A 23,400-nucleotide genomic window follows, 5' to 3' on the forward strand; every position below is an offset into this window, starting at 1 on the left:
CTGATTGGCCACCGCTATCTCATTATGCAAATCACTTGCGTAGACTAGCCGGGCTAGCTGTCTGACGTCACTAAGCTCAGGGGGCTGGGGTTCAGGGCTGGGCTAGGCGCGCTGGGGCGGGAGCCCAAAGAGCTTCGAGGGGTACTCCAGCTGGACCCGGGCGCCCCGCCCTCGACCACGCCCCTTTCTAGCCTGCCCCGCCCCTAGCTCTCTGATGGGCCCCGCCCCCTGAGTAGCCCCCCGCCCGCGCCGGGCCCCGCCCCTCCCCCAGGCCCTCGCCAGCAGTCCAGGGAAGGGACGGCGGGACAAGCGGGACGCGAGGGAGGGCGGACGGGGCGGGGACATGGCCGCGGCGCCCGGAGGGTCTGCACCGCCCGCCGGCCCCGGCCCGCGCCTGGCTTTCAGCACCGCGGACAGCGGCGTCGGCATGAGCGGGCTGAACCCAGGTCCCGCTGTGCCCATGAAGGACCACGACGCCATCAAGCTCTTCGTGGGGCAGATCCCGCGGGGCTTGGACGAGCAGGATCTCAAGCCGCTGTTCGAGGAGTTCGGCCGCATCTACGAGCTGACGGTGCTGAAGGACCGGCTCACCGGCCTCCACAAAGGTGCGCGGGGTCAGCCCAGCCCAGCCCAACCCAGCCCCAATCCAATTAGAGCGCAGCACAACCCAACCCCGGCCCCAAACGCAGGCCCAACCCCAGCCCTACCTAGAGCCAGCCCGACTCCAGTTCAGTACTTGCCCCACCTCAGCTCTGTCTCGTCCCCAGGTCACAGAGCCCCAGACCCAGAATTTCCTCCTCCTGAGCATCACTCCAATTCCCTAACAGGTTCTTCACTCTAACCTCCAAATCCCTAGTCACTTCTCACATCCCAACTACCCCCATCTCCCAGCTGGACCTCTCCACCATCCCTCCCATCAGACACCCCAAACCCTGGAATTTGGAAACTTATTCTACCTCCCAGTTCTAGAGTACCCAATCTCCTGACCCCTGGACCCACCATGTATTTCCAGAGTCCTCTGGTGCCTCCCCACTCAGGCCTAACCACTGATACACTTCTTGGATTTGCACCCCTCTTTCTGGCCTCCAACCCTAACCAACCCCCAAAGCTTCCATTTAACTCTTGTGTCTGATAGCTTTAAACATCTCTTGTACCCAAATTCTCTTTTCCTTCAGAGTTCAAACCTGTCTAATTTACACAGTCTAATTCACCTCCCAGGAGACTCTCAAAGAGACAAATGCCCTCACATTTGACAATTGCATATATTTGATATTGCATACATTTTTCCAGAACCCAACACGCTTTACCTCTTTTGATCTGAATCCAGAATCTCAACCCCAGCTGGAAACATCCACCTTCCTGTGTCCCCTTCATCTTAGGCTTTCCCTTACACAAATACACTTTTTTTCTTCCCTCATCCTCACTCCTATGCTTCTCTACTCCCTCTCAATCCTCCTGATGGCCTCCTGTTTTCCTTTCTTTGCTGGCTGGTCCCAGACCAGAGCACTCTCTGGGTGGGGTCAGTCTAATGAGGGAGATGGAGATGGGGACCCTTCTCTCTGCCCTTCTTAGGATGACAGAAGCACCATGGTCCTGTCCAGCCACACCCCTTTCTTCCTGTAGAGAAGGGAGGAGACTTGTTTACATGCAGAAAAGTCTGTCCAGGCTGGGCTGGAATAACAGAGTCAGAATCATATAATAATTTGAGGAGTAACGTCCTTATTTCCCCACTGGGAAATAATGTGACTTAAGGATTTTGGTGGGGGAAGGGTCACCAACTATCCTCCACAGTCTTCCTATGAGAAAAGTGACAGGTCTTACAGGGAAGGCTCATTCCGAAGGCTAGTGAGCTAGCATCAGACTACTACCTCTTTCCAACCAGAGACCCCAGAGCATTCCTTGGCATGCTAAGGTAGGAGACTTTGATAAAATGTCCATGAAAGACCTAGGTCATTTGAGTAGGGGTACATTTTCCACCCTTTAGGGTGAGGTTATTTTAAAATGCCACAAGGACAAGTTCACATCATCCAGACTCATTATAATTCAGTCCAACTGCCTGTCTATCTTCCTTCCCATTACTTATGGCACCTTTTTCTAGACATTGAATTCAGTGGGTAAGCATAAAACTAATCTTTGCAGGTGATCTGTAAAATAAAGAAAGTCTGTGGAATAACTGCAATTCTTACTTAAACACTCAAATGCTCAGAGTCTCTGAACTATTCCTCATTTTCTGTTCCTCCACATACTCATCTGTCTCTTAAGCCATGCTTCTCTGTATTTCTATCTTTCCATTCCTCTGCCTTTTAACCCAAGCAATCTACATGGTTCTTTGTGGTAGCACCTGGGCTCTTAAGCCTTTCATAAAGCCCCTTCCAGTCTGAGGTTCAATGTTACAGCTCACTGGCAGAACTGGTAAGTATGAGACCCAGAGTTAGATGATTTAGTCTCCCAAACAGTCTACACCTTTCCAAGGAAAGTGTGGCCTTGTGAAATAGAGGCAACTTGGAGGGTCTCTAAATCAACATCCCAACTCTCTTCCCAGCAGCCATGATGTCTAAATTCTAGAGAGACTCATTTTCACTTTGATGGCTGAGTATTGAGGGAGACAAACACCATGCTTTGAAAGCAACCATAGCCTGGAATTCAAAGATCCCAAACCCTGGCCTGTGACTGACACAATCTCTGGCTTCAGTTACCTTACTGACATGAGAAGACTGTATCTAAGAGTCCCCATTAAACAGTAGGCAATCCATCCATCTTAAGGAGGCATCTCTGTAGAAGATGCCACTGAAAAAAAATAAGAAAGAAAACATTTCCCATTTGCTTTTCTAATCAGCTGTTTGAATGGAAACCTACAGCCAGCTCCTAATGGCTTCCCACATGCATGCTCCCTTCCCTTGGTCCTTCTCCTTCCTCTACTCAAACGGTTTGTTTTGAAAATACAAATCTTATCATGCCACAACCCTAGTGAAAACCCTTTAGTGGCTCTCTATTGCTCTTTGGAAAGAATAAAAATTTACTGAGATCTCTAAGGCTGTGTATAACCCAATCCCTGCATACCTCACTAGCCACTCTGCTTGAACTCCCAAGTCTTCACCCATACATATTGGTTTTCTATCCATTTCTCCAACACACCACATTTTGGCTTGGTTTTCATTCCTCCCACCTGAAATAATCACACTCCTCTTCCCACCTGGTTCTAAAGGACTCACTATTCCTGTTCTTGAAAACTCAATGTCTTCCATTTTATCATCATCATTATTTGCTGGGTTTTGAACCTAAAGTCCCATATATGCTAGGCAAGAACTCTACCACTGAGTTACATCCTTGCTCTCAGTGTCTTCTTGGAGACAGTCCTCAACCCTTGGAGACATACTTAGGTGCTCCTCATGACATCCAATCTCCAAGAACGCCTCTCCATCTCTAACCCATCATAATGGCCAACCAAATAAGTACATATTGGATATTTTCTGGATGAATGAGATCTCAGTGAATATTGGAAAGGAAGACACTTACTTTAGTGTTTTCTAGAAGACTTCAGATTTTGAAGCTGAACACAGTGGGATAGCAGGCCCTACGCTAGATTCATTCCTTGCCCCAGTAACTAGGCTTCTCTTAGAGGAGTCCAAGTTGGGTCACAAATAAACCTTTAAGGGCCCTGTCTTGATAGACCAAGGACCTTGGATAGGAATAGGGAGTTTCTGGAATCTCCTCCTTACAGGAAGCCCTTAACCTGAACCAAGCCTCAAATCAAATCCATTACCCCCACTTCAAACTTAGGAAGGGAAGAGCTGAGAAGTAGTTGGCCCTAAACCCTTAATCTTCCTCATTTTCGTTCTGCCACTTGGATCTGGATTGGGAAGGAATTGAGGCCAACCCTTGGAGACTATGAGTCTACATCCCAAATAGATGTGCATTGTGTGGGCAGAGTTCTTCACTGAAGAAGGCAAAGCCACTAAGGGTGGTTTCGCCCTGACAGGACTTATGGATGGGCGGGGGAGGGAAGCTGTGGAATTGGATGAGCACATGGCTGGATGTATGGGTACAGATGTTTCTTGGACAGAAGGCCAGGAGAAAAAGAGCGAGAAAGCCAGAGCTTTGGGATATAGGTCCCAAAGCACATGAAGCCTCTCCCATCACAGAACACTTCCCAGGGCAGTATTCATGTTTACAGGATAGTGGCCCTAAGTTTGTTGACTTATTTGAATCTTACCAAGAAGAATGTTAAGGTGTTTCAGAAAACTCCCTGAGCCCAGCTCTTATTCCTCAGGCTGTGCCTTCCTCACCTACTGCGCCCGGGACTCTGCCCTCAAGGCCCAGAGTGCACTGCATGAACAGAAGACCCTGCCAGGGGTAAGTCAAACAAGGATGAGGGCAGGTTGGGTGGGAATTACCTCAGGCTTGGGACAATGCTCTGAATGCCTGCCAAAGCAGCATAAAGGGTTAAGTTGACACTAGCAATTAGAACAGTGTCATCTACCCTGGAAAGGGTTTACGTGTTCCTTGAACAACTCAAGCCCCATATTACACTCAGTCTTCTGGGCAAGTGTTCCAACCCGTTTTTTTAGAAGAGATATCAGTGATGTGAGCTAAGTTAGAAATTTCCACTTTGGCTAAAATCGTGGTTTCAGGTGTTACTTGTCACTACATGTGAGTATGTATGTAGTATTATGGGAGAGGCTCTGCTGAGTCAGTATCTGTCTTCTCCAATCTTTTGGTCCTAGATGGTGCTTTCCTGTGGTCGTCTTCCTGTAATATGTTTGGGGTACCTTGACTCACCAAAATAGTCTTCTCTCTATATTACAAAACATAGCTAGAGTTAAAAGAGACTTCTTGGTTTTATAGACACCCAGGATTATATGACCCGGTCTTAACTAATGATGGCCACAAACAAAAGAAAATTGGAATCTACCATCCATGTGGTAATGACAATTAGGATCTAGCATGGGTTGCCAAGAGTAAAACATACTTCCCAGCTTCATTTTCTCCTACCTGAGGACTGTTGTGTCTGGAAAAAGAACAAGATTCAAATATCATGGGTAGGCAAAGTCTGGGACAATATCCATTTTACAATTAAGGTCCTTGGCTTACTAGAAAGAGACTGGATAGAATAAAGGCACACAGACACTAAATATGTCATGAGATATGTTCAAAGGAATTGCATATATATATATATATATATGCAATGTATATATATATGGAAATAAAAGAATTCAATAGGATTTTAATATGAACACATCATAACATGATAATTAAAAATACTTGGTTTCACATCTTTTAGACTTGGATTTAAGTCTCACCTTTGTCACTTACCAGTTCTGTTTCCTTCCACTCACACTTTAGTTTACTCATCTGTAGGGCATGGGTTGTACTTGCAGCTCCTTGGGCTGTAGTAAGAAAGTCCCAGTAAATGGGACTGTTGCCTTAAGATCCTGACAAAGGACTTGATTTTCTGTAGATGGTCCCAGACGGCAAGAGCAAGATCAATGAGAGTAAGAAACGGGTACCCATTTCAGCTTTGTTCTATGAAATGGAGCTTTCCAGTCATTCACCAACTCTGTGACTCTGAGTGGGTTTAAAACCTGAGTTATTCTGGGCATAGTTTTAATCCTAGCACTTCAAAGGCAGAGGCAGGCAGAGCTATGAGTTTGAGACCAACCTGATCTGTATAGTGGGTTCCAGGACAACCAGAGCTATATAGTGAGACCCTGTCTCAAAAGATAAGATAAAACTTGAGTTTCTTCACTATAAGACTGAAGTCAAGCCGGGCAGTGGTGGCTTTAGTCCCAGCACTCAGGAGGTAGAAGTAGAGGGATCTCCAGGAGTTCAAGGCCAGTTTGGTCTACAGAGTGAGTGCCAGGACAGCTAGAGCTACACAGAGAGACCCTAGCTCAGAAAACAACAACAAAAAGAAACAACAAAACAAAACAAAAAGACTGAGTTCGTGGGCAGATGGGCTAAGTCATGTGAAGTACAGAGCACAGCAGAAAGTAAGCCTGCAGCCTGGCTTAGCTGGTGGTGGTAATAGCAGTAATTGAAATGGTAACGTTAGTAGGAGCAGTTATAGAAAGCGTCATTCATCTAACCATGGGAGCAAACGATTCCTGCTGCTAGCATAGGCATCGAGCAAGCTGGAACACCCATGCAGGAAACTGTGGTAAAAATTTCGGAGTTGAAAGAAACAGGTGGGTATGAATCTGATGGGCCCACTGGAGAAGAGGGGCAGGGAGTGGGGGTGGGGCAAGAGAGTCTTGGCCAGGCTAAGGGCAGGATCCTACAGAGGGCTGCAGTTGAAGGGGAAACAGTGGGAGATTTGGAGATTTGGACTTTACCTGGAAAGCCCTGGGAAAATTAATATGGGCTGGGGAGGAAAAGCTATTGAAGAAGTGATGAACAGTACCTGTGGGGTTTTATAAGAACGGTACTCCTTGGAAAAGGACAGTGAAGCCCTAGACCTGGAAGAATTCTAAGGGAGAAAAGCAAAATAGTAATAACCATCGACAGTTATCAGCACCAATATTCATGGCATTGTATGTGTTCCAAGTTATTTCATCCTTTTTGAAGAAGGTATTGTTATTGGATCCCCCTTCCCCATCTTACAGATGAGGAGACTGAGTCCTACATTGACCTGTTCACCTGTGAGAAACTCTGGTCATTGAACCCTCTTAGTCTATTGACTTAATTGCTCCACTATTACATGAGCTAACTTGGTAGCAGATGGGGCTTAGTTGCTGAATAGTATGGCAACTGAGGATTTGTGCCTTCTTCCACCCTTCCATCTGCAGACCTCCAGTGTGGCCTGGCTTCCTCTGTTACTGCCAGGATTGGCGTTACTCACCCTTCTCAACTTAACAAAGTGAAAATTAATATTTAATTATCCTCTTAAATGAAAATCAATGGCACTGTTGGCTAGCCCCGGCAACATCCATGCCATCAATCTTTTTCCGAGCTTGCCAGGGGGCAGCAGCAACTTTCACCAGAGAGGAACAGGCGCCCAGCCTTCTGTAGGCACCGGGTCCTGGGTGTAGCTGCCATCTGCTGGAGAAACAGGGATAAGACTTCTGTCAGCACTTTTGCTGGCAGGACTGTAAAGGGAATGAAGCCTGTAAAGGCTGGATGACCCCCCCCCCCCAAGAAAGCCTGAAACTTGATGGGAAATAGCACAGTTTGTTCTGGAGTGAGGCCTTCTCTCAGATCCTCTCCATTTACCCACTGCCAGTCTCTGCCACGTATTTGAAGCTGAAAACTTCCTTCAAATTGCAGCCATCTGCTGCCTGGCTTCTAATTCCTGAAGCCTCTTCCTGAGGAAGCTACTGCTGTTTCTTTGAGCCTCATTCTAGTTCTAGAATCCACCTGAAGAGAATGAGGGCAACTCCATTCCCGACTCTGGGATTAGGAGGGCGTCCCTATCTCCCTGCCCATGACCTCCCTTCTTTGGAGGAACCTGCCCCTCCAGACACTAAATAGGAGGCAAATACAACCAAGTAGAGGAATGTATTTGCTTGCACAAGTTATGTCCTGTGCAAAACAGCTTGGGAGGGGAGAAAATAAAAGTTCAATCTTAGCCGGGCGTTGGTGGTGCACGCCTTTAATCCCAGCACTCGGGAGGCAGAGGCAGGTGGATCTCTGTGAGTTCGAGGCTAGCCTGGTCTCCAGAGCAAGTGCCAGAATAGGCTCCAAAGCTACACAGAGAAACCCTGTCTCGAAAAACAAAAACAAAAAAATTCAATCCTACTACATTCTATGACCAAGAAGTTATATCCCACTACATTGTATAGATTAAGCCATGTCCTCAAGACATGCCTGGCTCAGAAGTAATTCATTGCACTCTGTTGGAGTTACATCTGGGCCTGTAAAAGAGGCCTCAGGAGTGGGGAGAAAGGAGGTGCTACCAGATGCTTTCTTCATATCTGAGGGTCTGAAAACCTAAAAGCCAAAGGCCACTTCTGAAATTCTGAGGATAATATGAGAACTGACAGGAGGGTGTCTCCCAGCAATGATGGTCATGGCTGTGAGTGGGTGGGGAGTACTGTGCGTGTTGGGTAGAGGAGACAGGACACACGAGTTCTGACAGCCGGTTATGAGTAGATTAAAGAAGAGATATGGATGAAGTTTTGAAAATTACTCTGGCTACAGTGTGAAGACTGAACGGAAGAGGGAGCAATAGTGGAGGCAAGATGGCCCTATAGGACAATGTCGCTTCTGCATTAGCCAATAGTGAAGCAGGCTACTCCAGAGCTGGGGTGATGCAGGAATGGAGAGGAAATGATGGGTTTATGAAATGCACATGGACTCTAAAGCTCATGGGATTTGATAGTGAGCTGGGTTAGAAGAAGTGTGGTAAACAAGCAGCACTTGGGAGGCAGAGGCAGGTGGATGTCTGTGAGTTCGGGGCCACCCTGGTCTACAGAGTAAGTTCCAGGACAGCCAGAGTACACAAAGAAACCCTGTCTCAAAAACCTAAAAAAAAAATGAAGAAGTGTTAGAACCAAGTCCTTAAAACCATGCTGTTGATGTTTGCCATACTAGCCTTTGACCCTCAAGACACTTCTCCTAGACTCACCAGCAGTCCTTCTCAGGGGAGTGCTGATAAAACCCCTTCCTGTGGGAAGGGGATGCTGCATGAGAGATAGAAGTCAGGACAGGGTGATGGATAGCCCAAAGACAGGTGTTTTAGACAAGTCTATCTGAGAAGTGGGATAGACCTTGCTTCCCTTCTACTTACAGATCAAGAGAATAGGGCTTTGTACAGGTCTGGTTGCCTCTAACCTTCCACACCCCACTTCCTGGAGTACGATGTTCTCCTTTCTCTGATATTCACCTAGGTTTCTCCTTCAGGGCCCTGACAAAGACATGGGCTTGGGAAACTTTTGGGGGAACAGGTGATCGGTCAAGATGAAGGCTCACCTGCAATCTCACAAGTTTGTGGTTCAAGAATCAATGCCCCCATTTCCTTCCAGACCCTTCCCCTGCTTATGTGTTGCCCAGTAGCTCTCATGAGCAGCTTTCTCCTCCAGCCATGAGTAGCATGCCAAAACCTCAGGTGTTCCTCATAATCCCTGCCTGTGGAGTTGAGTCTCAGAGCCAGGGAAGCAATGTTCTCCCAATTCCTGAGCTGTAAACCCAAGAATCAGTCCACATGCCCTCCTTTGCCTCAGCCCCACCCTCAGCAGAACTACAGTTTAGTTCATTTGTCCCAAGCGTCTTTTGCGTCTGTCCATTTCCTTCTACAATGGTGAGAGTTACTGAATTCTCACCTCCCTCCGGCATCATTGACTTCCTGCCTCTTCTCACTCCCTTCCCAACCCTCTCTCTGCACTGTGACAACTTATGAGATACTTTCCAAGACTGAAAAGACCAGATCATCACCTGTCCTCCATTTAAAGTCCCTCTCTGGATCCCTATAGCATTTGAAATATATCCATGTCAAAAATCCTTGACATTTTTTTTTTAACGGCCTGCTCTGATCTGGCCCCTGCCTGCCTTCTAGTTTCACCCCCTCTTACCAAAACAAAATAAAAACAAAAGCAAGAATTTAAAAAGTCAAAAGACGGGCTGGAGAGATGGCTCAGAGGTTAAGAGCCCCTGCTGCTCTTCCAGAGGTCCTGAGTTCAATTCCCAGCAACCACATGGTGGCTCACAACCATCCATTATGAGATCAGGTGCCCTCTTCTGGTGTGCAGATATACATGGAAGCAGAATGTTGTATACATAATAAATAAAAAGTCTTTTAAAAAAAAGTCAAAAGACACACAGTGTCACACAAAAAGACAAACACAACCTATCACATCTAGTATATCTACTAAGATCTGACTTTTGTTGTTTTCGCCATAAACCCTCAAGCATAGGACCATGATTCCCCCTTTTATGGGTGGGGATACTGAGGCTCAAAGACCTTAGAGAAGTTGCCAGTGATGTAACCAGGATTGAAGTTCACATCTGTCTCATGAGCAGTCTGTCTTCAGGAGCCGGAGCCCTTGCTTTTTCAGGCTTGATGCTCTCTCTGTGTCTAGTCTAGCCATCTAGAATGCTCTGCTGCGTGCCCTGCCTCTCCCATTATCTCCATCTGCTCTGACCTACAAGGCCCAGGTCAAACACTGTTTCATCATGGATCGTTTCCTGTGTCAGCCTCCTCAGCTGCAGCTAGCCTCACTAACACTTCTTCACCCTGCTTTGTCTCCTCGTTCCTCTGCGTCTCGTTATTTGTGTTCATGTGTTAAGAATGGAATTGAAGGCTGGAGATATGGTTCAGTCAGTAAAGTGCTCACTGTGCAAGCATGGGGACCTGAATTTGCTCCCTCAGAATCCATATACAAAGTCAATGGCAATGATCCATTCCTGTAATCCCATGATTGTAGGAAATCCCCATGTTTGCTGGCCAGCCAGTCTAGCTGAATCACAGAACTCCAGGTTCAGTAATAGACCCAGTCTGAAAAAAAAATGAGAGGGACTCTTGGTTAAGAGCACTGGATGTTCTTCCAGAAGACCTAGACTTGATTCCCAGCATCAACATGGAAGCTTAGAGCCAACTGTAACTACAGTTTCAGGGGATTCAATACTCTCTTCTAGTTTCTGTGTGTACACATGATGCACAGATGTACATGCAGACAAAACATCCATACACATAAAATAAAAATAAGTCTTTTTATAGAGTGAGAAAGAGACCTGATATCAGCTATGAACCCCCACATACACACACAGGTATACATGCATGTACAAGCATGCTCAGTGGACATGAGCTGGGGGTGATGATACCTATCACCCAGCAGTCAGGAGGCTGAGGCAGGAGGATCATGAGTTTGTGGCATGACAGCTTAGGCTATCAGCAAGTTCTAGGACAGCCTGAGCTACATAGTGAAACTCTCTTAAAAGCAAAACAACAAACAAATAAAAAAGAACAAGCAGTTGAGCAGTAGGATGCAAAAATCAGGAGCTTTACCACCAGGCAGACCGATGAATCTCAGAGCACCCACAATGTGCTCCTGGACAAATAAACTCCTCTCCCTGGGCCTCAGCTTTCTCATCCATAATTTGGAGACAGTGGACTCCTGAAGTGGTTAGAAAGATATGGAGACAAATAAATAGTCCCAGGGGAAGGTTTAGCATCCAGTGGGCTCTCAGAAAATGGGGACCTCATCTTCTCTGTGAGCCTATGAGGGAAGTCTCCATCTACGTATCACTGGGGTTCATTACAGAGTTCAAGAAAGGTTGGCAGCATGCCCAACTGGCAGAAGGTGTAGACCTTGAGCCTCTAAGGACTGGACCCTGGTAGGCCCATGCAGGAATTCATATGTACCACCCAATATCCACTTTCCATCGAAAGGTCAGGTGGTTGGGAGGAGGGAAAGGATCATCCCTCCAGAGCACCAATGAGCACCATCTCCCAGGAAACCCAGCCAGGAGCTACCATGGAAACCGCTGCTGTCACATGCGCTTGTCACTCTCGGCTCCAGAGAAAGATCCTCAGGATCTATTTAAGAACTAATAAAATAATGATGGTTTTGTTCACTCTCACTGACCCCCTAGCTCAGGCTTCAGCCCCTCTCCTTTCTACCAGGCTCTCCTTGCTCCCCCAGACCTGCTTTCTGCCCCCACCCCTTCCTTTCCTTTGCATCCCCACCAGTAATTCTCTTTCTTTGCCCTTTTCTAGGTCTGTCTCTTACTTTCTCCCATAATTTCTGTCTTGCTGTGTTTCTCCATCACTCCCCATGTCTCTGCTCTCCATAGCTCTGTCTCTTGGTTTCTCCTCCACACTCACAGGTGGCCATGCCTAGGGACTGGTCCTGTCCTCCTGGTCCCTGGTCCAGGCCAGTCCAGACCTGTCCAGCTCGCCCTGATCTGCTTGGATTGATCTGTCATCCCCTCTAGACTACAACCTGAGTCCTGTCGGTGTCTCGGCCCCCACCCACAGCCTGGTACACTGCAGGTGCTCTACTACCAGAGGGTGGGTGTGTCAGAGCCTTGGGTGGGAGGGGGAATTACAATGGTTTAGGCTTGGCCTGTTTTCCTTTCTTTTTTTATTTTTTTAAAATGAGTCTCCCTCACCCCTCCCACCCCAAAATTTGATCCAAAGAAATTGCTCAGCTGTGACTGCCAGGGTGTTACCATGGTTACTGGGTAGCACTTGTGGCTATGGTAACAGGAAGCTGCCTGTTGTCTCGGCAACGAGCACATTGGAAAGGATGGAGTGGCCCCTGATTGGTGCAGAAGCAGTACGTTTCCTGAGAGGAGGGGGTCAGATCATCACCTTCTCAGGCCAGATGGGCATCAGTTACCCCTTCCTCCAGGAACAGGAAGGCCGCTGTTCCTTTCTCCCGGCACTCAGCTGTCTGCCCCCAACATCAATCCCTCACATCCCACGCACCCAGCTCTTGGCAGTTTACCAAGACCTTCTGCACCCCCATTACCTCATGTGATCCCCACAACACCTATGAGAGGAAGGTGAGATGGGGATTCAATCATGAATTCACTTAGGGTGGTTGGGGGATGGGAAGGTGGGGTATATATTGACTCACCTAGGAGTTCTTTCAGGTTATACAGTCCCCCACCTGAATAATCTGATATATGGTTCCCAGGTGATTTTTTTTTAGCCACTTCTGATCAGGGAACCCCTGAATTAAAAGGTGAAGCTGGCTGGAGGAGGGAAGGGTTGGAGGGAAAAGTTAAGTTGCTTTCTAGGTTTATAAGCTGAGTGATGGAGGATTGAGTTTGGGTGAAAAGATGAGCTCGGATTCTGGTGTGTTGAGTGGGAAGTGCCAGTGGGCCTTTCTAGCCAGGATGCCCAGCGAGCAGCTGGAAAACATGGGTCTGAGGCTCAGGAGAGAGTGTGGGCTGGAGACGCAGAGGTCTGAGTCATCCCTGTGTGGATAGCTGCTGGGGCTGTGGGTGTGGGTGAAGTGATCCAAGAAGAATTGGAAGACAGAGATGAGCAGGAAGAAAAATGGTGCCTAGAGAACCCTAGCGCTGTCAGGGAAAGAGGCACCCAGGAGGGATGAAGGGATGAGTGCAGAGACTATCATGGCACAGATAGTTGGGAATGTTTTCCCTGATTAGTTAACTGAATTTGAGAGATAGTGGCTTACTTAAAATCATATGACCAAGAAATGGCAGAGTTAGGGGTATATAGCACTAAGTCTGAGTCCCAGACTGTTTAATCTAAATAACATACAGCTATATTCACAGTTTTAGACATAAATCACAAGTGTGCTAGAGCAATTACACCCTCCCACCCAATTCCTCTCACTCAAAGCTTTTACGCAAGTTCAGGAGCCTGAGAAACAAGCACCACATGGAGTTACCCTGAGTCCAAGACAGAAGAATTTCTTTGGCCATCGCTTCCATTCTATGTTTCCCACGGAGTTTCCCACCATCCACTCCTTCAGGTTCCAGCACTTTCTAAACACCTGGGATTAAGGAAACAATCTTGGAGAGAATCTATAATCCCAATGGGAGTGGAGGGGTGCAGAGTGCAAAGAGGGCTGGGACTCAGTGTCTGAGGAGCTCAGTGGGAAGAATGAGGCCTTGGGACCAGACAGTCATTGCTAAAAGGGTGTGTTGGTCCCATGTCTTTCAGATGAATCGTCCGATCCAAGTGAAGCCTGCTGCCAGTGAGGGCCGAGGAGGTAACTTCCCTGTCTGACAAACCTCAGCGTGGTACCTGAGTAGAGGATGGGTGGGCCCACTTCTGGAGTTAGTCCTCTGCCAGGGCTTATGACTAAACCCAGCCCAGATCAGTGGAGTCTGGAATTGTGTGTCTCAAGAAGTAGTTCAGCCATCCCAACTCAAACTGAGAAGGGAGGGTTCTAGAGAGCTCAGACCCAGAAAGGGCAGAGGCAGAGGAAGGGAGCTCTTGCTACTTTACTCCTGGAGAATGGTCGTTACTGCCTTGCCAGGCAGAATTTACAGGTGCATATAAAGAAGCAAGCTGGAGTTATTCTTTTACAGATTCCTCTGGGTCCACAGAAGGGGCCACTCATTCCTTTCCTGTCATGGCCTGATTAATCACCATAAAAGATGAGCTGGCACAACAAGTATTGTGAGCCATAGTAAGGAACTTAGCTGTGTTCTAAGGCTCACAGAAGTCTTTAGACATCCTTAGCTGGTAGAGAGACTGCTGCTTCTTAAGAAGAGTGATGAGGAGCTCTCATAGCCATGTTCTGACCAGCTTCCCTGCCAGAAAGGCAGTGTTTTCTTCTTGAATCAGTACTTGGTATTTTTCTTGCTTTTGAGTTTTAGATTATTCCAGGGTATCTCCTTGGTGTCTGCTAGCTCTCCCTCTCTGATAACTTTCTCTGTCTATCTGACCCAAGATCAGCTATACCTTTGTTATGTGAGAGTCTTAAGAATTAGGAGAGAATGGAACTCAGTTGATAGAGACATGTATTGACACTCTACTAATTCCTTCACACCTTTTCTTGATTTCTTATTGACATTCACTGGGAGTTTTGGTGGCATCGGGGTTCTGTTTGATCCCAATAAAAATTCCTTCCTTCCTTTAGATTCTCTGATATTTGTCTTTGATTCATAATCTCTAGTCAAGATATTATCAGTCCTACATTGCCTTGGAGAAATATGTCTAAGTTCCTTTCTCTTCCCATGAATGTCCTCCTTTTTCATCTCAGTGTTTCCAGACAGGCTTTTCTGATGTTCCAATTGCATACAAAACATATTCAAAAATCTCTTCTTGTTGGGAAGCTCTGTTAGGGATTGAGGCCATTGTTGGCCATGTTCTAAACCCTACCCAGCCCACATACATGACATAGTCCCTCAAAAAAGTTACCTATGAGTAAATGAGTGAGCTGAGAAAAAAATAGAATGAACTGTATAATTCTTCAACTATGCAACCAATATTTCTAGGAATACCAAAATCTGGCAGACATGGTCCCATGGAGTCCCCAGATTATGAGGGGACAGGTGGGAAAACAAACAAGGGCTCACTGTTCAGTGTGAATGTGTTTCTCAAGGAAAAGTCTAGGATGAGCCTGTGGGGACACAAATAAGGGGCAGCTAACCTATGCTAGGAAGTCAAAGTGAGCTCCCAAAGTGACCTCAAAGGGTAACAGAAAGTAGTCAGACAGAGAAAGGAGGATAGAGGAAGTATATTCCTCAGGCAGAGGGACTGACATGTTCTGAGGCCCCAGAACTCAGAAGGACATGGTACAACTTGGAATCTTGCTTGGAACTGGTCCATGTGCTGTGATACTCAGGATACCTCATGTCCCATCAGAACTCAGCAGTTGGCTGCTCAGAAGGTGCCTCCATGACAGTAACACTTCTGCTGGCCTCCTGGCATCAGCTTGAGTATTCACATTTTCTTCCTCCTTTTTTAGCTGTACAGAATTTGCAAGTGTCACATCACTGACAAATTCTATACATGAAGCATCTCACCTGTCCACCCTTTCATGTTCAGAGTAGTTCAGGGACAGGACAAGAAGTCTGCCTGAAAGGAGGGCTGCTTACCAGCTGAATTTATTACTTCAGGAGTGTTGTGTTATACAGATTTTTCTTGACAAGTGATGGCTTTCAAAGACTATGCATTCTGGGCACAACATTGAATAATCCTTGCAAATGCGCACGACTAGATTTCTCAGTGCCTCCTTGCTACATATTCAGGAGAGGAGTAAATGTAGGAAGTCTTGCAAAAACAACTGAGCCTTAAGCCAGGTGTTGGTGGCGCACACCTTTAATCCCAGCACTCGGGAGGCAGAGGCAGGTGGATCTCTGTGAGTTTGAGACCAGCCTGGTCTACAAGAGCTAGTTCCAGGACAGCCTCCAAAGCCACAGAGAAACCCTGTCTCGGAAAAAAAAAAAAAACTGAGCCATTGTCATTTATAAATACTGTATTTACTGGCTGACCTGTGTTCTATAATCATGAGACTAATCAAAATGAGTTGTTTTTCTTCAGGGCTATCACATATCTCTTCTAGATTAAAGAAATGATGTGTGTGTGTGTGTGTGTGTGTGTGTATGTATGTATGTATGTATGTATGTATGTGTGCCTGCAGAAGCCAGAAATGGGCATTGGATCCCTTGGAGCTTGAGTTGTAGGTGTTTGTGAGTTGCTCAGGATGGGTTCTAGGACCTGCCTTGTGGGTCTCTGATAAAGCAATAAGCCCTCGTAATAGCCGAGCCATCTTCTCAGCACCCCCTTATAGAGTTTGATTGCTGTCTAACATGTGAGAAGCTCAATTTTATTGTTTTTGTTTGTTTGTTTTTGAGACCAGGTCTCACTGTGTAGCTTTGGCTGTCTTTGTACTCAAAGATCCACCTGCTTCTGCCTCCCAAGTGCTGGTATTAAAGGTATGCACCACCACACCTGTCTGAGAAGCTCATGTTTTTTTTTTTTTTTTTTTTTTGGTGTTTTTGTTTTTTGTTTTTTGTTTTTTCAAGACAGGGTTTCTCTGTGTAGCTTTGGAGCCTATCCTGACACTCGCTCTGGAGACCAGGCTGGCCTCGAACTCACAGAGATCCACCTGCCTCTGCCTCCCGAGTGCTGGGATTAAAGGCGTGCCCACCAACGCCCAGTGAAGCTCATGTTTTTTAAAGATGATTTTTATTAATGTCTTGTCTCTGAAATGTAGTAAACACCAACATGGGACAATCTGTCCCATTAAAGTCTTATTTCAGTGATCTCAAACATATTATAAGCCTGATTGCACCTGTTCTTGTATTCCAAACTGGTGAACCTGCATATTTTTATTATTGCTTGAGTTGAAGCCTTTAGTTTACAGCTGATTACTAATAGTTTCTGTGTCTGAAAAGAACACTTGTGTTCCATTTAAAGGATATCAAGGTTGCTGATGCCTGGAATCCCAGAATTTGGGAGACTAAAGTAGGAGAACCGCCATGGGTTTGAGGCCACCATGGGCTAAATAGTAAGTTTCAGGCCAGCTTGGGCTATGATGTGAGACCCTGTTTCAAAACAAAAACCAAACTTTTTTTATAAAGATGTTGGTGCAGGTGTGGTAATTCAACAAGTAAAGACCCTTGTTGTTAAATCTGATGTCCTGAGATCTATCCCTGGTACCTACATGGTAGAAAAGACAAATGACTCTCACATATTATCCTCTTACCTCCACACCCATGCCATGGCATGTGAGCACCCATACACACATGAATAAGTCATATAATGTAACTTACAAAGATATCAAGGCAAATGTAATCTAAAAGTTTCCCATTAATCATTTGGAAGGAATCAATATATGATTTTTTTTCTCCTAAAACAGGGGTCAGAAACTAACTTCAGGAACCCCTGAAGGTAACCCTACAACTTAATACAAAATGTACATCATAATTATTAAAGCAGAAGTTACTTCAGCCTTTTGTTAAATGCACTGTGAGAGCACAGATAAACCCATTGGGTTGACTTCTTTGGCACCTGAACCACAGTTCTCCCATCATCCATACAGAAAATAAAATGATCCTTTTAACAAAAACAGTTAATGTTCTGGTTTTGAAGTTTGATGACAATACAATGTACACACTAATGCCCTTTTAGGTGTTACTGGTAGCACTGGATATTTCATGCTTCTGTGGTATGTGTGTGCTGGTGCATATGTGTATGTATATATATGGAAAGGCATGTGGTATCCAGAGGTCAATCTTGTGTCATTTCTCAGGAGCTGTCCATCTTGTTTCTTTGAGACAGATTTCTCTGGGACCTGGGGTTCACCCCATTGGGATAGGCTAGCTGGCCAGTGAGTCCCAGGGCTTTTTTCATCTCTGCCTCCCCCATACAGGAATTACAAGTACGTATCACCATGTCCAGCTTCTTACGTGGGTTCTGAGGATTGAATTTGGGTCTTCATGCTTGCAGAGCAAGCACTATACTGGCCAAGCCATTTCCCCAGCCCCAGAACTTGGGATTCCAATGCCTACAGCACAACAATGATAGCAGTATGCAGAATCTGCTTAATGGAGGTGCTAGGATCCTCTTCTTTCATGGCTGTCCCTGAAAGCTTGGGGACACTTTTCTCAAAGATAGGCATCCACACCTTCATAGACTGTATTATTTTAATGTATCCAGTCCAATGAATTCTGCAGCTAAGTTCCATTGTGTTCATAGAGTCCATACCTCGAATACTTTGTATCCAGTAGCATTTATATATTGAAGAGTATACTATTAAAGAAAAAGGAATTGGCTTTCCCAGAATGAAGCCATCTTCTATCAAATGAATAATATTTATTTCTGTGTTGGTCATACATGACATCAAAAATTTTTTTCCTCCAGCACCGGATTTATTTTAAGGTGAGCATCAAAATATTTTCTGAAACTGGATGCAGTGACACATGTGACTAATCCCAGATACTTGGGATTCTGAGGTAAGAGGATCTCTTGAGCTCAAGAGTTTGAGGCTGGCCTTGTCAACATAGTAAGACCCTATCTCAGTAAATAAATGGAAAAAGTTTCCTGGGATAAAATCTCAAGGTTCATGAGCTTCAAAATGGAAAAATATTAACCTCAAATTATCTAAAATCAGAGGTAAGGATCCTAAGTTGATCAAACAATGATTACTACATAAATGGGCATTATTTGTCATTAAGTGTAAGAACCACTATGGATTTTCTTACCTATATTGTCTCTACTTTGGGAACACTAATAGTAAATTAAACTAAGTATAGTCTTATAGGAAAATAATTTTTTAGTCATGATGAAACCTTCAAAATCAGTGGACCACAGTCAAGAAATTAATAAATCACCATGGTGATTATTCTGTTTGTTCTATTTCCCAACTTGGCTGTATTTCTTTTAGTTACACAAATCTTTACACATTCAAGATGCCTAAGGTACAGAAATAGATTAAGGAATCAATACACCCAATCAATAAACTCTTTCCACTTTTTAATTAAGTAATTAATTAATTCAAAACTTGAACTTGTAATCTTCCTGCTTTAGACTCAGAGTGCTAGAATTACAGGTGTGCACTACAACACTCTGGTTTAATTTTTAAAAATTATTTATATGGGTGCCTACTTGTCATGTTCTCCATGAGAATGCAGTTTCTACAGAGGCCAGAACAGAGTGTTGGATCCCCTGGAACTGGAGTAATAGATGGTTGTGAGATATTGTGTGGCTGCTGGGAATCAGACTGGGTCCTCTGGAAGAGTAGCCAGAGCTCGTAGACATTGAGCCATCTCCCCAGCTTCTTAATATTTTGTAAAAATATTTATTTTTTGAGATTAAAATATAATTATATCATTTTCCTTCCCTTTTCTTTCCCCAAATCCTTCCACATATCCCTCCTTTTTCTTTATTTATTTTGGATTTTGGAAACAGAGTTTTTCTTTGTAGCCTGGAACTTGTTCTGTAGAACAGGCTGGTCTGGAACTCACAGAGATCCACCTGCCTCTGCCTTCTGAGTGCTGGGATTATAGGTGTGCACTACTACAACTGGCTGTGTATTATTGTTTTAAATCAGATACTTTAGCAACAACTGTTGTAATAAATAGAGTCAGTTGACAATCATTTCTATCTTTGGTCCATAGGTTTCTTAATTATAGAAAAACATCCCCAACTTTACCTACAAGTCTACCTCTCTAGGTTTTACAGAGAGCACTTGAGAGTTGCCTCACATTAACTCTGTGCTTCTTGCAATATGTGCTGCCTCTGAAGGTAAAGAAAACCGATTGTCTGCATCTTAGCTGAGAGCAGATCATGCTAATCGAATGTTGTAACACTCTAGAGCCCTGCCTTCAGTGGAACCTGAGGCAAGCCCCCATCACAAGTGATACCTTTCAGACATGGGTGTGCAACCCACAAAGGAAAATGCACCCCTGAAGTGTTCTCTCTCTAGGGGACTGGTTCATCTTTCTTACTTAGGTCTGGCTCTCTTGGATCATGATGGAGGGTCAGTAGCATCTTTTTCCATTTCTTGCTCTAAGTCTCTTGGTTGCCATGCTCCTTAAAACTTTCGTTTATGTTTTAATGGTTTATGTTTAATGGTTTAATAGGGTACTGACAGATGGATAAGTAGTTAAGAATACTAGAGGACCAGGGCTCGATTCCATGCACCTAGATGGCATTAACTCCAGCTCCAGGCAAGCTGATGCCTTCTTCCGGACTTTGAGAACACTAAGACCACACATGGTGCACAAACACACATGTAGGCAAAACACCTATACACACAAATCAATAAGATTTTTTTTTAATTTATCATCTTAACCATTTTAGTGTTACACTTACTAGTGTTAAGTATATTCACGTGTTTGTGCAACCAAACCCCAGAAGACTTTAGTCTTCACAATGTAAACAGCCTTGGGAGAGGATTCAGTAAAGTGTTTGCCATGCAAGCTTGAGGACCTGAGTTCCATACCAGCCCCCATGTAAAAGCCTGCCCACCTGTTTGTCTTCCAGTATTGGGAAAGTAGAGACAGGAAGATTACTAGATCTTCCTGGCCAGCTAGTCTTTCTGGCTAGCTGGTCTAGTGAGCAACAGGTTCAGTGACAGACCTTGCTTCAAAAAAATAGAATGGTAAGTGATTGAGGAAGACACCCAGTGTCCACCTCTGGCTTCCACAGCCACTCCTACACATGGGTGCATGCACTCCTCCCCCAACATGTACACAAAAATGTGCACACACACACAAAACCAGGCCCCTAAAATTTGACACCATTAAACCTTTTCCCTTCTCTGTAGCCTCCAGCAAACACTACTCTGCTTTCAGATCGCTCCTGATAACTCATATAAGCGAATGTAGGCAGCATTTGTCTTTTGGTGACCGTCCTACTTTTCTCAGCATAATATCGTAAAGGTTCATCCCTCGAGGTGGGAAATGTCAGAATTCCTTTCTTTTTTAAGCCTGAATAGAAGCCCACTGGATACATATGCTGCATTTTATTTATCCATTGATCTGTTGGTGAGTGTTTGGGTTACTTTTTGGCCATGTTGATTAATAGCATTGTAACTGAGTGTGTAGACATGTCCTTAGGATCCTGCTTTCTCAGAGAACAAATGCCACATGATCTCACTCCAGTAAAATTTAAAGAGGAACTCGTAGAAGCAGAGTAGAATGGTGGCTAACAGTGGCTGATGGGAGAAGGGAGTGCAGGAAGGAGAGATGTTAGCCAAAGGCTCCAGGTTTCTGTTAAGCGGAGGAACATGTTTTAGTGGGCTGTTAACAGAGCATGGCAACTGCAGTTAATAATAATTTGTAAAAATGACTCAGCTCACATGGTGCTCCTGCAGAAGGACTGAATTCAGTCTTCAGCATCCTTATCATGTGGCTTACAGCAACCCCTAACTCCAGCTCAAGGGAATCCAATGCCTTACTGTGGGACTGGAGAGTGGGCTCAGCAGTTCAGAGCACTTGTTGCTCTTGCAGAGGAACCAAGTTCAGTTCCCAGGACCAATACCCCATATGATGCCCTCTTCTGGATTCCAAAGATTTTGCAAGCACATGATGCACATACTTAAAGAAAGCAGGCACACATATATACATAAATTTTAAAAATGAATAACAAAAAAAAATCCACAAAGGCAGGGGTGGTGGCACACACCTTAAATCCCAGCACTCTGGAGTCAGAGGCAGATGAATCTCTTATGAATTTGAAGCAAGCCTCATCTATATAGTGAGTTCCAGGACAATTAGGACTATATAGAAACACCCTGTCTCAAAAATAAATAAATGAATGAAATTTTAAGAAACGAAATAAATCTTTTTTTAAAAAAAAAGTATTTAAGAAATTGCCATGAGTCAGGCAGTGGTGGCACATTCCTTTAATCCCAGCGCTTGGGAGGCAGAAGCAGGAGGATCTCTGTGAGTTCGAGGTCTAACTGGTCTACAGAGTGAGTGCCAGGACACCAAGGGCCGTTATACAGAGAAACCCTGTCTCAAACACCCTCTCCCCAAAAAAGAATTTACCATGAAAAGTCAAATAGTTAAGGTCACGGATATGTTAATTAGCTTTAGTCATTCCACAATATATACATATATGAAAACATGAAATTGTATCCCATGAATAGGTAAAATTATTAATGCTAAATTAAAATAAAAATAATTTTGGAAAAAGTACAACAAAGCTTTTACTACTTTAGCATAAATACTTCAAAAGAGATCAAATGATAATTCTGTTTTATTTTCTTGGAGATGCTATTACATCTTTTGAGGAAGGGCATTGAGACAGGGTCTTGCTGTGTGGTCCTTAACTGGCCCGGAACTCCCTATGTAGACAGGCTTGCCATGATCTCACAGAGATCCATCGGCTTCTGCTTCCCAGGTGCTGGGGTTAAAGGCATGCACCACCAAACCAGACATTATTTGTACTATAGCAGCTTTGTCTTTTTTTGACCTTCCTCCCTGGTACCAACATTCCAGGTCTCCACATCCTCAGTAACATTTGTTATTTGTGTGTGTGTTGGGGGGCATGTGTATATGAATGGGTGGGTGTGAGGTATGTGTGTGGGTTTTTGATGTAGGTGGGAGGTGATGTCTCCTTGTAGTTTTGACTTCCACTTCCCTAATGATAACTAATATTAAATTATTTTCATATGCTTCTTGCTCATTGGTATGTCTTCATAGAAATATCAATTTAAGATCTTCACCTATAGTTTGGTTTTGTTTGTGTTTTCAGTTGATTTTTGAGACAATGTCTCATTATGTAACCCAAGCTGGCATCCAGCAGACCATTTTGTCCCCACCTACCATAACACCATCAAGCTCTTTGCCCACTGAAGACAAAACTTTTTTTTTTGACAGAGTCTCATCATGTAGCCCTGGCTGGCCTAGAATTCACTATGTAAACCAGGCTGGCCTTCAATTAACAGAGAGAGATCTTCCTGCTTCTGCCTTCTAAGTATGGATTAAAGGTAAGCACCACAACTGGTTAAGTCTTTTTGTTTTTATTTTTTAATATTTATTTATTTATTATGTGTACAGTGTTCAGCACCAAATCTCATTACAGATGGTTGTGAGCCACTATGTGGTTGCTGGGAATTGAACTCAGGACCTTTGGAAGAGCAGGCAGTGCTCTTAACCGCTGAGCCATCTCTCCAGCCCAAGTCCTTTTATTTTTGACAGAGTCTCATGTAGCCTAGACTGGCCTCTATGTAGCTAAGGATGACTTTGAATGACTTATTCTCCTGCCTTAGCCTCCTGAGTACTGAGATTACAAGTGTCTACTACAATACCGATTTATGAAGTGCTAGAACCCATAGTATGAACCCATACTATACAAGCATTCTGCCAAGTAAGCTACATCCCAGGCCTTTTAAATTTCTTGATGCTTGTCTGGCCAGGAGATTTTGCTTACTTGATCAGTCTTCCTTGGCTTCTATGCTGTAGCATAACACCAGGATTCGCTACAGCCACTGCCTCCAGCAGGACTTTCTGGGGTTGTCTTTGAACTGAAAGGTGGACTAAATATTTTCAGAATGGGTTTGGTGGTTGGCACCCAAAAGTTGC

The 23,400-nt window shown here is 44.7% G+C and overlaps 1 protein-coding gene across 22 annotated transcripts in view; it reads left to right on the forward strand.

Moving 5' to 3' along the window:
* Positions 1 to 343: 343 nt before the first annotated feature.
* Celf6 (CUGBP Elav-like family member 6) overlaps positions 344 to 23,400 on the forward strand; it is a 29,806-nt gene continuing 6,749 nt past the window's right edge. For 18 of the 22 annotated variants that reach the window (XM_035444418.1, XM_035444419.1, XM_035444420.1 and 15 more), the window contains exons 1-3: positions 461 to 605; positions 4,271 to 4,353; positions 13,574 to 13,622. In XM_035444418.1, the coding sequence (XP_035300309.1) occupies positions 461 to 605; positions 4,271 to 4,353; positions 13,574 to 13,622 (277 nt within the window). Of the gene's footprint in view, positions 606 to 4,270; positions 4,354 to 13,573; positions 13,623 to 23,400 lie in introns of all 22 variants that reach the window. The other 4 variants (XM_035444413.1, XM_035444416.1, XM_035444414.1 and 1 more) reach the window with 1 other exon arrangement.

Source organism: Cricetulus griseus, chromosome 4, assembly GCF_003668045.3.
Source record: "Cricetulus griseus strain 17A/GY chromosome 4, alternate assembly CriGri-PICRH-1.0, whole genome shotgun sequence".
Lineage (NCBI taxonomy): Eukaryota > Metazoa > Chordata > Mammalia > Rodentia > Cricetidae > Cricetulus > Cricetulus griseus.